This window comes from Orbicella faveolata, unplaced genomic scaffold (assembly GCF_042242905.1).
Source record: "Orbicella faveolata isolate gen_17 unplaced genomic scaffold, um_ofav_v1 contig_2, whole genome shotgun sequence".
Lineage (NCBI taxonomy): Eukaryota > Metazoa > Cnidaria > Anthozoa > Scleractinia > Merulinidae > Orbicella > Orbicella faveolata.
This window is the reverse complement of record NW_028301547.1, coordinates 2029541-2043364: the sequence shown is the minus strand read 5'-3', so window position 1 is coordinate 2043364 and position 13824 is coordinate 2029541. Positions and strand designations below refer to the sequence as shown.

Sequence of the window (13824 nt, the reverse complement as noted above, 5' to 3'; positions counted from 1 at the left end):
AATTTTGATTTGTTTAAATCGGCTTAATACAACACGAGGCTTTGATTCCTGTGTGTTTACCACTTGCTAAATAAAATTGGTTTTTTAAATAAATATTTTGTGGGAGAACAAATCATTTCTAACAAAAGAAGGTTCTCAATGCTCTACCATCTCAATATCTGGGAAACGAACGATCTTTGAAAAAATGTCTTTGTTTATGTGAAAAAAGGATTTACTGCCGATTAAAGCGCGAAGGCGGGTATTAAAAAAAAAATAGGCACCTTTTTCACAACATCCCATCTGGTTACTTCATTTTTTTAGTACTATATTTTTTTCTGAGTGAAAAAATAAAGGATGATCAAACCATCCTTATCAACAGTGTTGCTATCAAAACATAAATTCTCCTCATTATTCCTATTCATTTGTATCCTTTTAGTTTTGAGAATTAATAGTGCATCAGGACAGTCAAAATCCACTAGCTAGTTGCATGAAGATTTTGGTTATTCTCATATAATGTTCGCTTGTTTTATAAATTAATTTCTGGGTGTTTGGGTATCAAATTTAAATAAAAACTTGAAATCAGTCTTGAAATCAAACGATCGCAAAACTAAGTCTCCTTGAAATCAATACTACATAGAATATTAGCTACAATTTTATGTGCAGTTCTTTGTTTCGCCGGAAAACTCTCTGATGGTATTTGTGACAAACGAATGTTTATAGTTAGTAAACTCGCCTGACATTACAAAGTGAATCTCGTCACGAAGATTTAGTTATAGAATTTGTTAAAAATGGAGAAGTAACCAGGATTACAAATCATGTAGAGTAGAAGCGTTTTCTGGTACGAATTTTAGAACATTAGCTTTCGGCTTCCAGTCTGTAGCCTTTAAAAACTAAAATGTAAAAGCGCGAGAATTATGTTTTATCTCGCGCTTTTACATTTTATTTTTTAAAAGGCTTTAGACTGGAAGCTGAGAACTTACGTTTTAACGTTCTTAACAGAAAACGCTTTCACTCAAGATGATTATCAAATTTGTACTAATAAAAAAGCACAAAGACGTGTTTTTCACGCTACAACGTAAACTAACAAGGTGTACATTATAACTGATTTGCAGTGATTTCAAATCGGTGCTTGATACCGTCTTATCTGCTTATGTGGTTCGATTGAACAGACATCCATACTGCTGCAATGCTGTTTAAAAGATATGTCAGTTTGCCTGAATTACGAGGAAAGACAAGCAGAAAAACCTACTTACCTCCTGCTTGCAACTGATAATTGTTCCGGATCTTGTATTTCTTCGTGCCAATTTCGTACCCGCGAAGCAAAGATATGCCAAAGTCATAAGGTTATATGGGAATTTTAAGATGTTAATTTTGTTTTTGTTATTCAAATTTGCCAAGCATTTGTTTCAGCGGTCAATAAATCAATAGATAACGGTTCTATCTTTTCATAGAGTTCGGCAAGTTAAGTGGATGTTTAAAAGGGCGCTGTGGAGACACTAATCTTAGGATAAACTTTCTTTCGGTGTTAAGAGTTTTCCAAACCTTTACTTGTGTTCCCATACTTTGGAAACGCTGACGTTTTGGGGGTAAACTTATGTTTCTGTTTCTGTTGAGAAATAAAAGCTAGAGATATATTTTATACCATGTTTCCATAGAGACTTAATGAAACACAGTGAATGTTTTCAAGATGCCATTTTTAGGAAAATCTTTAAGATGCAGGCACGCAATATAGTATTGCGCACAATGTGTAAATTCCACTGCGTGCTACTCCGGCCACAAACACCGTTGCGCGCAAGTTTCCCGTAACGTTGCAACAGTGGGATCGCTTTCTTCTTCTCCAAAGTTGTGCGCATGCACCCACGCCTACTGGATTAGGATTTTATGAGTGACGTAACGGTAAAGTAGCATGAAGCGACAAGGAGTATTTCTACATCCCCCTGGATGGGATGCTAGTCCACTGCAGGGTTACCCCCAGCATTAAATTAACCGGTACCCATTTATACAACTGAGTGGAGAAAAGCACTGTGGGAGTTAAGTGTCTTGCCCAAGAACACAACACAATGTCTCCAGCCAGGGCTCGAACCCGGACCACACGATCCGGAGATCAGCGCGCTCACCATAAAGCAATTGCGTCTTCACAAGGGTAGCTGACACATTTTAGTAAGGTTAAACCTCTACTGGCCGTGTTATACGAAAAATTGCAGCGTATGCATTTGTTCAGAAAGTAAGCAATGAAAATATATATAAATATTTTTGACATAACTATGCAGGTGTACAACTGATTCACTGAAAGAGAACTAAAGTTTTGAGGTGCATGAATCTGTAATAACAGAGATTAGCCGTGAATTGATCTCAGTATTATAACGAACCTGGATGAAGGAAAGATGGAAAGCACATGGAATTTCGGCTTGTATCCTGCCGTAACATCCTACATCCGGTGCAGCTTCTCATAACTTCACGCTACTATATGTTTCGCCTCCGTCGCTGAGAAACAACTTCGGTAATATGACGCTAAATGAACATATATCCATGGTTTTTTGTTTTTATTCGGTATGCGGACTCGCGCGTACGTAGGGCTTAGTTCGTGTACTGACCTGTACAGAGACAAGTAACTTGTAAAATGTTTATTTATGGGTCGTACAGCACTAGAAAGTTTAGTTCATGTAATGCACAATGAGTACTTAATTCTGGTCGCATTGTAACTATATATCATGATCTCAATATACACTAGTGTTCTTGTGTATTCTATTTTATGATCTTTTTTAGAAGAGTTTGCTTCTTTTTCTGCTAGGGACCGACAGATGTCACCAAATGGTGGAATAAACTTGAACAGTGAATAAAGATTATTAAATGCCAGTGATATTTTCGCTCAAAGACACCTAACTTGAAAACGAAACTTGGGGGTGACTATAAATGTAACTGTAACAAAATTGAATACTGATATCAAAATGCTGTCAATGTCTTAAACTAGAGTACCCTCCCTCGAGTAGTCAACACTCCTCCCCTGTCCAACCCCCTTGGGAGAGTTTTTCCGCGCGCTGTGCAGTTCTTTCAAAAGGGACTCTACGTGCCATCTCTTTCTCCTTATTTGGGATTCAACCCTGTCTAGTTCCAGTGCATTAGCTTGCGTCTCCAGCTTTTGATAATCGTACAACTGATTACTTAATTTTATCGATTGTTTGAGTTCGTCGATTCGTTTGTTTACGTCGGCAGTGGCGTCAGTAGTGACGTCAGCAGTTATGGGAAATTCCGTCGGGCTAATCTCTTCTGCGCCAATTAAAGAATTCAAAGTCTCGATTGTTTTATTTTGCTCAATCAATTTCGCCTCTGTTAAGTTTAAGTCACCACGAACCTTTTCGATTTCCTCTCGAAGTTCCTCCGACCCTGAATCAACATAAACGCACGTACATTCGTCGTCTGTTTCAACGTCAGTTTCGCTGCCAATCAGCTGAGCGACGATGAAACCATCGTCTAGGGAATTCGATGTCTCACTTTCTGGCATGCGCGGGTCCGTGGTGTCAACTGGCTCCATGGGATCTGTGTTCGTAGACGCGCATTTTATTGTAACAGGTGATACGCGGTTTATATTTTTCTCTTGCGAGCTCTCGCCAACGTCGTTCTTTTCCGTCTTGTGTAACATTTGGTTGAGCTCAAAAGAACTGTCTGAATGTAACTCGCTAATTCCTGTATCGTGGTCAGTATCTTTAGCCTGATCTTCAACGCTAGCTCCCTTGTTATCTGCTTGTTTGGCTTCGTGTCCACAAGTACTTCTCTCTAAATTCTCTGAGGTCGGTAAACATTTCTCAACGACATCGCCTTTCAAGTCCTTTTCCTCATGTTGCGATGGTAAACAACTTTGTTGACTCTCGGCAACTGTTTCTAATGCTTCAAGCATTCCACAAGAGGTTTGAATTCCTTTACTGTCCAATTCCACGCTCTTTTTTAAATTTGTCGAACGCGTTTTACGGCCCGTACTTTTCTTTCCATTTTTTCCTTTCACCTCTGCCTCCTTATGAGTGGAGCATTTCTCCTCTCTCCTCAGTTTTTTCTTCAACTCTCGAGCTTTCCTTGGTCTGCTGCATTGTTCTTCAAGACCAGAGCCTGATGCCGTATCCTTTTGCAGTTCGCTTCTGAACGCTTGAGTGGCTTGCAATTCAGCGTCAACTTTGGCCAATGCGCATAGGATCTGTTTGCTGCAAGTTCTCCCAGTCAGGCCAGATAAAGTGTACCTCTTTCCATTCACATTCACTTTAAGATGAGGCATGTTCAATTCACTGCTCTCCCGTCAAGTTCTGAGAAAACAGTCTAAAAAATGGACAAAACAAGAAATTATTTACTTAAGGATATTTACCGACCACATTAGTCTTAGTGCTTTTGTACATGACAAGCAACACGTGACTCAGACTGCCTCTATTAACTAATGTTTCTTAACTTCCGGTTTTAAAACAAAATCCAAGTTGAAAAGCAACATCTTTCCCAGGCTCTCTCTCCTCTGCCTCCCTTTTCGTTGCCTGGAAACGCGTTGCTCCCCAAGGAGAACAAATGAGGAAGAAATAATACACAACTTCTAATTTGCCATCCTTTGATCTCTTTAATTGGTACATTATGTGCTGATTTCCGTCTCTTTACAAGGCCTCTACTAGAAATGTTTTCACATTACAATTTTGTGATAAGAAATGACAAGAGATCAGCTGGAAGTTGCCAAAGCAGCTGTAATTAAACTATTTATTTCTTTCCCTATTGTGGTCCTGGCGGGAAGAATCGTTGTAATCTTTTTTTCTCTTTTGCTCCATGCAGAGTCCAGGGGAATCGAATCATGTTTAATTAATTTGTCTAACTATTCCAGTGTTTTTCAGTTCGACTGTACGTGCACGCTCCGCGCATGAACAAAAAAAGAACAAGAACAATATATATTTCAGTGTTACATCTGGACCTCACGGTTGGTCAATAAAAATAGGTATGCATCCTGGTGCTCGTGTTTAGATTATATCACTTAACCTACTTTAAATTGGCGATGGAGATGTCCCCCAGACTGGGAGAACGGAGACGTCAATTCAGATAAATTCTGTTTACTAATTGTAACTTGTACCCTAGAATGAAGATTCAACGTCTTCAAGCAACCTAGTATACGAATTATATCAAAGTTGCCTATGGATTTTCTCGGTCACTCGGCGAACTGTGTTAAGTTCAAGAAAACCGCGTATCGTTGCTGTTAGCGTTAAGTATGACTGAAATTGTTTGCATGACATCTGACGTGTGCCTTGTAAATGAAATCACTAAAAAATGATTATCTCCATATCTTTAGAAGCTAAACGCATATAATTCGCGTTTGTAAGGCTTTTCGCGTTCAATATATTCCCCGCTTGTATGAAAGTCTTATATCTCTCCGAAACGCCAGCTTCTAAAAAGCGTCATATCATCTGTAATAACACTGACATGTACAAATGGCAAAATTCTAAGCATTTTTACAGAATTTTACACAACTTACTGCCTCCTTTGAACAGGTCCCTCGTCAGCTCTTTCCTAAGCAAGATGAAGTAGTGAATGTCTTTTCAAACAGAAGAGTTTCAACTTTTGTTGGGAAATAATGACATGCAGGGACTGTGACCGGCCAATGACTGCGTTGGTCTTCCCTTCGTTTGAATCGACGTACGTACGTATCATTTCACGTGGAGAATCACAGTGGCAGAGAATATAAACTTGTTTTTCTTATGGCTTAAAAGCGTCAAGTATCCATCTTAACTCGCGAAACAATCCTTTGCTGTTAATCCAAACCAGCTCGTTTAAATAGATATTAAAAATTTAAATTTCTTATTTTGGCACGTTTTGGAAAAGGATAACGTTGACACAACCTGTTGGAAAACTGGTAAGCCAGCTAATCACTATTGTTTCGAGGACATCATTTGGAATTTCTGTCAATTTGCGCTCCTCAGCGATATTCTGAGGTGTCGATATCGGTCAATACCTCTTTATTGTGCTAATAATTCATTTAAGCTGTGTTGTAAAAGCAAGCGTTCTGATTTGACATTACAAAAGCTTGCTTATTTTGCTCTCGAAGTGATATTGATTCTCTCTAGAATTTGACGCGTTCATATTGTTTTTTACAGATGCAAATTTTGACAACCCCAATCGTTTTCATTTCAATCTAAATTGGAAAAGAGTTGGAAAACAACGGGTTGTATTTAGCTTGACAGTTTTGAACATTACAATGGATTTTTAACAAAAAAAATTCAATTTGCAGTTGTTAAATTAAATTCTTCGCCTCGCATTTGTTTAGATCAGAATGAATCAAACTAACTATATTTGAGAAAAGAAAGAGGAAACCGATTATAAAACAATAGTTTTTTCGTAGCATGAGGATGTCACCTACTCTAAATAACCAACATGACCAAAAATCACATTCTAAGTTTGGTTATTTCCAAACTAATAACAATTGACTATAAGCAGTAATGACCAAAATCAGATGCTGAAACCTTTACCATGCACAAGCAAAGTTTATTGCTAGATACTTTTCGTCAAGAAAACAAAAGATCCTTATCATTATATTTAGCTGTGTCGAACCTTTCAAAGAACTAGTCAAACCCAACGAAAACCCAAGAACTCAGTTTCACGACTAATATAATCTACCTGTAGCGCTGGCTGTGATTGCCAACGCGGACATCGAAATATAGAAGGTTCTGCAAACGCCAAATTTCCCCAAACCTCTGACCCCGGATTTCAAGGGTTTTCATACATCGCTAAGGCTGGACAAATGACTTCAAGTTAGTTCGAATCTTGGCCGATTTACTCGATCCGTAGCAATGTAAGTATCGAGCGAGGCCAGTTTGCTTTGAATTTTCCACAGAAATCGAGCTTGCCAATCACCAAGAAAAATAAAAAACCTTTGTATCTATGAAGTCGCCTAAGGAAATAGAAACATTTTTTTTTAAAAAAAACGCTTTTTACGACTGAATATAAACTTACATGCAATACAGCGTCGTTTGCAAGGAAAATAAATTTTGTTTATTATACCAAAGAATCAATCAACTTGAAGTGATTGAATGTTGAACATTATCCCGTGAGAATTTTAGGTAAACGATTCTAAGAGCGTTTTAAGATTTCTTTCTCAGAAATAACAAAACATGTAAAGCTTACCTATCCGGTATCCAGTTGAGTTTAGTCGAACTTTTTCCTCTCCGTCCGGCTTTGAGCAGATGATCGAAAATTATTCTTGCACGTTTGTCGTGTTCTGCACGAACACCTTTGTTTACAGTACTTATAACAATAATAATTCAGATTGTCTTCAGAAAGCCAAACAAACATAACCCTCATTTTACTAAATAAACAATTCTACCGCATGAGACTAATGAGAAAACCCTATAAGAAATAAAAAATCAACACGTACAGGTACACATGTGCTGGACCGATGTTAGATGCCAAATTCTCGAAGGGTCATTTTAATTTCAAAACTAGAGGAGCTTGTTACACCCAGGAACAAGAGTAGATTTTAAAGTTTAGAATGTTCTTCGACTATTTATTTTGCCTGTATTGTGGTTTACAAGTTCAAGTACATTTATTTTGTGGTATAAAATGCAAAATATTCGCAGTAACAATTCTTATGAAAGTACCTCACATCCCGTGGATCGCATGATGTAATTTCCAAATGAATTTTCCAAAGAAAAGAATCTCTGCGAATTACAGATTTTAAGCAATGTGTACATAATTTGAGTGGAGATGTTCCATGTTCTGTTGCTGACAAATTTATTCTCTCCACGCTTACATATTAACGTTGGCAAACCTTTCCAATTTACGAGCCTCCGTTAATTGACGTAGGGCGGAGTCACGTGGAAACATGATTGGCATTTCTGTTTGGTACGATTTTTAAGGGTTTATCGGTAATGGAACGAACAGCGCGTTGCGACGAAACCGTCTAGTCACGTCTGAGATCTTTGGCGAAAGAATAACTCCAAAGTCTGGATAAAATGCAAGAGAGTGCCAAACCTTTAAAGGGCAACCTGGCATTTATACTAAATCGAGTGCTATAAAAGTTCTTGTATGTTTTGAATCAGTATTTTCAGTATGTTAGAGAAGGGTACTGTGTTTCGTTTAATAAATGTACAGTCTATTGGTCAGATTTCTGAGATTTTCTAAATCGTTTGCAGATCATTTTGTGCAAGTGATTTGTAACAGGTATCAAGCCTTAAGCGCCCAACTCATCTGATTTTAAAATTAAATACATACAAATTCGACTGACTGAAAGATCTTTACCCAAGTGCTCACAATTTTCTATCCCTTTCATCTTTCGGAAAAGCTTTCAAATTCATGAGTCTCTGTTAGTTGGCGAGGGGCGGGCTCAAGCGACGATATGATTGGCGCGTTTATATGTGCTATGATTTTGAGCAGATTATCGTAAATGAAACGAAAATCGTGTCGCTAGCAAACGTCACCTTTTAGATCTTTATTTGAAGAAATCTTCTAAGATCAAGTTCTGAGAAGGACTGAATGAATGAATTAAATTAGCGATAGTTCTCAAGGTATTCTTCTTTCTAAACCGATGATTTCCCACGGGGAACAGCCATTTCATTTGATTTTCTACTTTAGGGAGTCTCCGCTCAGTGTTCTCGTGTAATGGGGCGCACGCCGTTTCTTAGCAACCTCACTGACCAATGACGATCACCGAGGGCTCAGCGTAGATACAAAGTTGTGAAGTAATCATACCGTCGATTGTGTGAATACAAGGCGAAAAACTAAATTGTAAAACAATACTGCTTTAAATACTGCTACGCTGTTTTTCAATCTAAGTAAAAAGCTATTTTTTAATCTAAGAATATTCTCAAGGTAACATAAGCAGAAAAGTAAGAATATTCAGCCTCGGCCGGAAAAAACAATATTCTAATTTATTATATGGCTATGTTTCACAAGGACTTGGGAACTACCGAATTTACGAATTTGATTGGCTGAAATCGGTATTGAAAGCGGTCTAGATTTTTCCATCTAGACCGGCATCTAAACCGGTAATGTTTTGCGGTGAAAAAGTTACAAAAATATTGACTAGTTTCTTCCAACAACATTTATTTGTCGAAGAACCAAAAAGCCTGATGAGCAAAAAAGTAAAGAGGCCGAGCAAACTTTGGCAGAATTAAGTTCAGCTCATCGCCGTTCACAAGCACAATGTCAGTTAGTACAAACCAGTTACATTAAAAGAATTAAATTGTTCTTGTTTGCCATATAAAGCCCCGGCCAAACGATCGCAACATGTCAACGCAACATATCGCAACATTTTTGGGCGCAACATGTTGCGTGCGTTTGGCAACACATCGCAACACATGTCGCAACATGTCGCAACACATCGCAACCGTGTTGCGATGTGTTGCGACATGTTGGGTGTTGTTGGCTCAAATTTGACCATTTTCAAATAAAAGAAAACCGATAAAAGAAAAACCTCCCAAAGTAAACCCAGCAGAAAGCCTGTTTAGCAAGTACAAGCTAGGGTTTATTATCAAAATTATACGATGATTGTTTCCAAGGCTTAGCCTACAAAAAACATAATCAAAGGAGTTCATCACGACTGGTAAAATATTGCAAGCGCACCCATTATAATAATATGTGGGGTTTCATTGAGAGTTATGTACAGGTTTAAAGCATTCAGACGAGAAGCGAACGTCATTTCTGACCTCTCACTTTTTTCTCAGCTTCGGGGAGTGTGCTCGGTATGTATAGAATTTGTGGATAAATTGACAGAAGTATGCTTCTGTGCTTGCACCGCTCACAAAACAAATTGCAAACTGTCAGCCTCTCTTGTCAAGTCTTCTTGTCAAGTTTTTAAAAAAGCCTGACAAGAACTTGTTAGTCACAGAACACCTTACAAAGCATCAAAAACTTTAATATAAAAACTTGATAAAGTAATTCGATACTGCAATAACTGGAATGTGATAAAGAGATAGATTTCCAATATTCCAATATGAATTTCCGCCTCTGGAATCGAGTCAAACTGCTTAGTTACTAATTGTTCTAGGTAAACACGCTAGAATATTATGCTGCGAGGACACAGCGAGCTGCTCGTGAAAAGCATATGCTGGTTGTATTGAATGGTATCTCAAGCGAGAGTAGACTGCCGAGTATTAAACTGAACTTATAACTTCTTCAATAACTTAACAAATTGCGGTAGACTTAAAATGCGGCCACGATTATCTCAAGTTTAGCCACTGTTTACACTCTCACCTTGTTGTTTTTCCACTTGTTTGGCGCGATATCCTGCGGACGTTCGCTTTATTGCGATATCATAACTGTTTTGAGAGTCTGAAGTGGCTTTTAGCTGAACCTAAGCACTTTTCAAAGATCTCAACTATCTGGTGTCTGTTTAAACCGCGTGGGGCATCCTTTATTCCAATTTGCTAGTTCATCTTTCTTCTCGACGCTAACAAAAGATGCCGTCTGCCCGAACAAACTTCTCCATTCTTTCTCTAATTGAACGTGGCACTTTACGGATCATTTTAGACTGTTTGTTGTCAGTAGACGAAGGCGTTTAAGTCCGGTGACTGAGTGGTTTCTTGTTTTAATTAAAGCACCAAGAACGTGTTTGTTTTCAAGGATATTACACGCATTGTTTCACTGACAACGTGTCGAAGATAACAGATTGAGTTTGTTCAAGAGGGGCTTATTGGGTGCTAATTTCCCAATTTGTTTGTGATGAGGGTTCGCTAATATGCCATCATTCAGGTGCCGAAAATGTGTTTCTAGTTTACATGGTACGAATTATTCGGGAGCTAGATTGTACTTGGGCTCTACTTCTAGTTGGTTAGTTTGCAGTGAAGTAATCAAATTATTTCCTTAAATATAATTTGAAAGTACGCGGTTTGGATGGGTCTGTTGAATAGGCCCAATAAAACAACTTGGCAAAATTGAAAGGCGAAAGATACGATGAAGGTATTAGAGAGGGAACATGCACATAAGAAAACTTTGAATCGCCCTGTCATGTTGTTGAACAATTTCTGTGGACAAACTTGGCGGTTAAAAATAGAGACCTTGTTTCGTCTTCTATGTTGTTATTGCTTCCTCCTTAACAGCCTAATTTTATTTTTTGCCCGATGGCGACTGGGGACGAGGTAGCTGTCATTGCATGTTCAGAGACTTGAAAATTCAATCAAAAGAAGCTCCCTTTTGATTGGTCTTTATGACGGCGAGCAGACTTTGTAATAAGGCAAGGGAGCGTCCGTATTACGCAGGAGAAATTTGAAAACGCAGCTTTATTTCTACGGTTAGGCCTACCGTCCACACTAATCCGTCACAAAAACGCAGCTTTATTTCTACGGTTAGGCCTACCGTCCACACTAATCCGTCACGAAAACGGGGCTTTTCGAAAACGCTCTTCAAGACGGAGGATTTTGAAACGCCGGCTTTGCCATTTAGCGCGGACGAAAAACATTTTACAACGGTACTTTCGAAAACGATGTAGACACGATTATCATGTGATTTGCGTGACCGAGTTTTCCTCAAACTCAAATCCAAAATAACCGGTGATTGTTGCGCTTTTAAATTCCTCCGGCTGCGTTTAATTTTCACTGAGAAGTGAAACTTCTCAGTGTTTTGCAATTCCGTCGGCGCAGCGATATACATAGATGAGAGAGCCAGTGGAAACTAAACTGAGTGCGTATCAAAGAAGCGGGAAACATTTCTTAGGAAGACCCGAACTGTTTTATACTTTCAGAAAAATCAAAATCGTTAGTAGAAACCATATGTGAAAAAAATGTTTTATTTAACCAAGAGTGAAAGCAGGACAAATATCAATGGGTTACGTGAGAAAATATCACACCTAACAAAATGGAAATTTAAACGCCAACACTGCCGTCTTTTTTACTCCTCAAACCTGTCAAACTACTTCGCGAGAAGAAGATCCGATCCATGGAAAGATGAACGCTTGAAGATTTCTCTTAAACAAGCGGTTGAACTTAAAAAGCCGTGTTAGTTTATCCAGTTAACATCTCCGCACTATCGAAGAGGTTCATCTGTTTCTCGTTATATTTCCGCGTGCAGAGAAATAATTTGTTCACGGTCGTCTCTTTGCGAAATTCAACCCGAGCTAGAGTTTACTGAATTTAAGCAGTTTCGTTGCGCGCTCTTGAACTGCATGGTTGCTAAGTGCCAACACTGTAATTAGCAAACACGCACCGAGACTTGGTTAAGGTAAGAAATACAAAATAATATAGGACTTTTTCAACTGTTTCGTCGCACAATAGTATTACGTTGGGTTAATCAGCAGCAAAGCATAATGATCAAAGTTAGCTCTTACCCTGTGATAATCAGAGTCGTTTACCCTAATCCAGAGAGGGTCACTGAGTTTTCTTACGGCCTTGCAAACCTTCTGACAAGCTTTAGGTACGTAAATTTGACTCAGGCATTTTGAAAGCCCGCGTGAATTGTCCATTTTATGCCAACTCGCATATTATACATGTCAGCCGAGACTATAGAATGTTTCGCTTTCAAACAACTCAATGTGATTGGCTACAATCAGAGAGGACCTGGTAAAATCACTGCGGGAGTGCATGATCAACAATAACAACAATGGCTTTGTTTTTAGGCCGGTTAGCACTGTTAGCGTGAGAAACAGCTGCCAGTAATTGAGTTGACAGGACGGTTCGTTGCATGCACAGGCGTTGGATTTCATTTATTTTTATTTTCTTTTTTGCGATGCTGAGGAACTGAGTTGAGAAAATGACAACTCACTCTGGACCCTTGGTCAGGAAGGGATAGAAGGGAAAGGAGTAAAGAAAATATGCACGGGAATCTGAGGAGCTGCAGTGGTTGAATTTCCTTTCATAAGAGATCCTTAGAAAGAGAATTTCCCAGTTAACAGATACTGGGCTGTGAGTAGAAACAGCAGATAAAGTACCCTGGAGAGGGGATACATGTTCAGCAGGTTTGGATCGAAAGAGGGAAAGATCACAAATAATGTGATTCTGATTTAACCAAAGGAAAATTTGTTTTCTGACCACCTGATCTGAGAGTCATCATGGCCATTTGCCGAGCTACACGTAAGTTTTGTTTCCTTACCACAACTCAGGGCCATTTGCCGTTGACGAGCTACAAAACAGTCTATACTGATGACGCAGGCTTTAGTTACTTGTTGTCGAAGGCTGGCGGGTCAAAATACATGCAGCTTTGCAGAAATCATACACAGGCACATTGAATCTATAGATCGTTTTACGTGACGTCATCACTTTCTTAAATCCAAAACTAAGACCCACCAAAGTTTTTATCTTCATCAGGCATAAGAGGGAATATATTTACATCTGTTTACAATTTTACAGCTCAATAGCGTGCTACGTTTGGAAACCAGAGTATTTTGAATTTCAGGGTTATGGGGATGCGTGACACAAGGCTACGATCGATTTTGTTGAAAAAAATATACTAATATAATGATTTTGAGCTTCTTTAGAAGTTAGAGCATTAGGAAAAGTGCTTATGTAAATGCTTGTTTGTTCAGTACTGATAATCAGTCGCTTAGATAGCCAAAGTAAGTTCCAGATGTTTACACTATGCTATTTTCCAGCCGCCATACTGGTGTACCTGGGGTCTGTAAATTTCTGCGAAACATTTCGACAAATATCTGCAGAACTCACAAAGTGAGCAAGTGCAAACTCATCCACAAAAATTCGCCCAAAACTCTAGCATTGAAATGGTATTCTCAGGATCTCATTGGCCGAGCGAAGTTGTTTGACATCTGTGCAGCCAATCAGAATCAGGGCGGCAAATGCATTTTCAGCCCGCGCATTTCCCGTTTGGCCCGCAAAATGGCGCGTTTTTCAGAGAGCACAGTTTGTCATGTACTAGCGGTAATGGTCAACCTTTGCTCTTTTTACACTTCCA

General features: G+C 38.8%; 1 protein-coding gene across 3 annotated transcripts; it reads right to left on the bottom strand.

The window, feature by feature from the left end:
- Positions 1–2588: 2588 nt before the first annotated feature.
- LOC110058229 (uncharacterized) lies at positions 2589–12368 on the bottom strand. 3 transcript variants are annotated; one of them, XM_089290276.1, is made up of 2 exons: positions 12248–12368; positions 2589–4284 (listed from the first exon to the last, which is right to left on the bottom strand). In XM_089290276.1, the coding sequence occupies exon 2, from the start codon at positions 4241–4243 to the stop codon at positions 2942–2944; it is 1302 nt and encodes a 433-aa protein (XP_089146402.1). In that variant the 5' UTR covers positions 4244–4284; positions 12248–12368; the 3' UTR covers positions 2589–2941. The 3 variants fall into 3 exon arrangements, with proteins under 3 accessions (XP_089146402.1, XP_089146403.1, XP_089146404.1); XM_089290277.1 differs by lacking the exon at positions 12248–12368 and adding an exon at positions 10180–10454; XM_089290278.1 differs by lacking the exon at positions 12248–12368 and adding an exon at positions 5468–5760.
- Between the last annotated feature and the right edge of the window lie 1456 nt (positions 12369–13824).

What these genes read in the sequence shown, in the direction of transcription:
- LOC110058229 (XM_089290276.1), bottom strand. Translation starts at nt 4,243, where the DNA reads ATGCCTCATCTTAAAGTGAATGTGAATGGAAAGAGGTACACTTTATCT.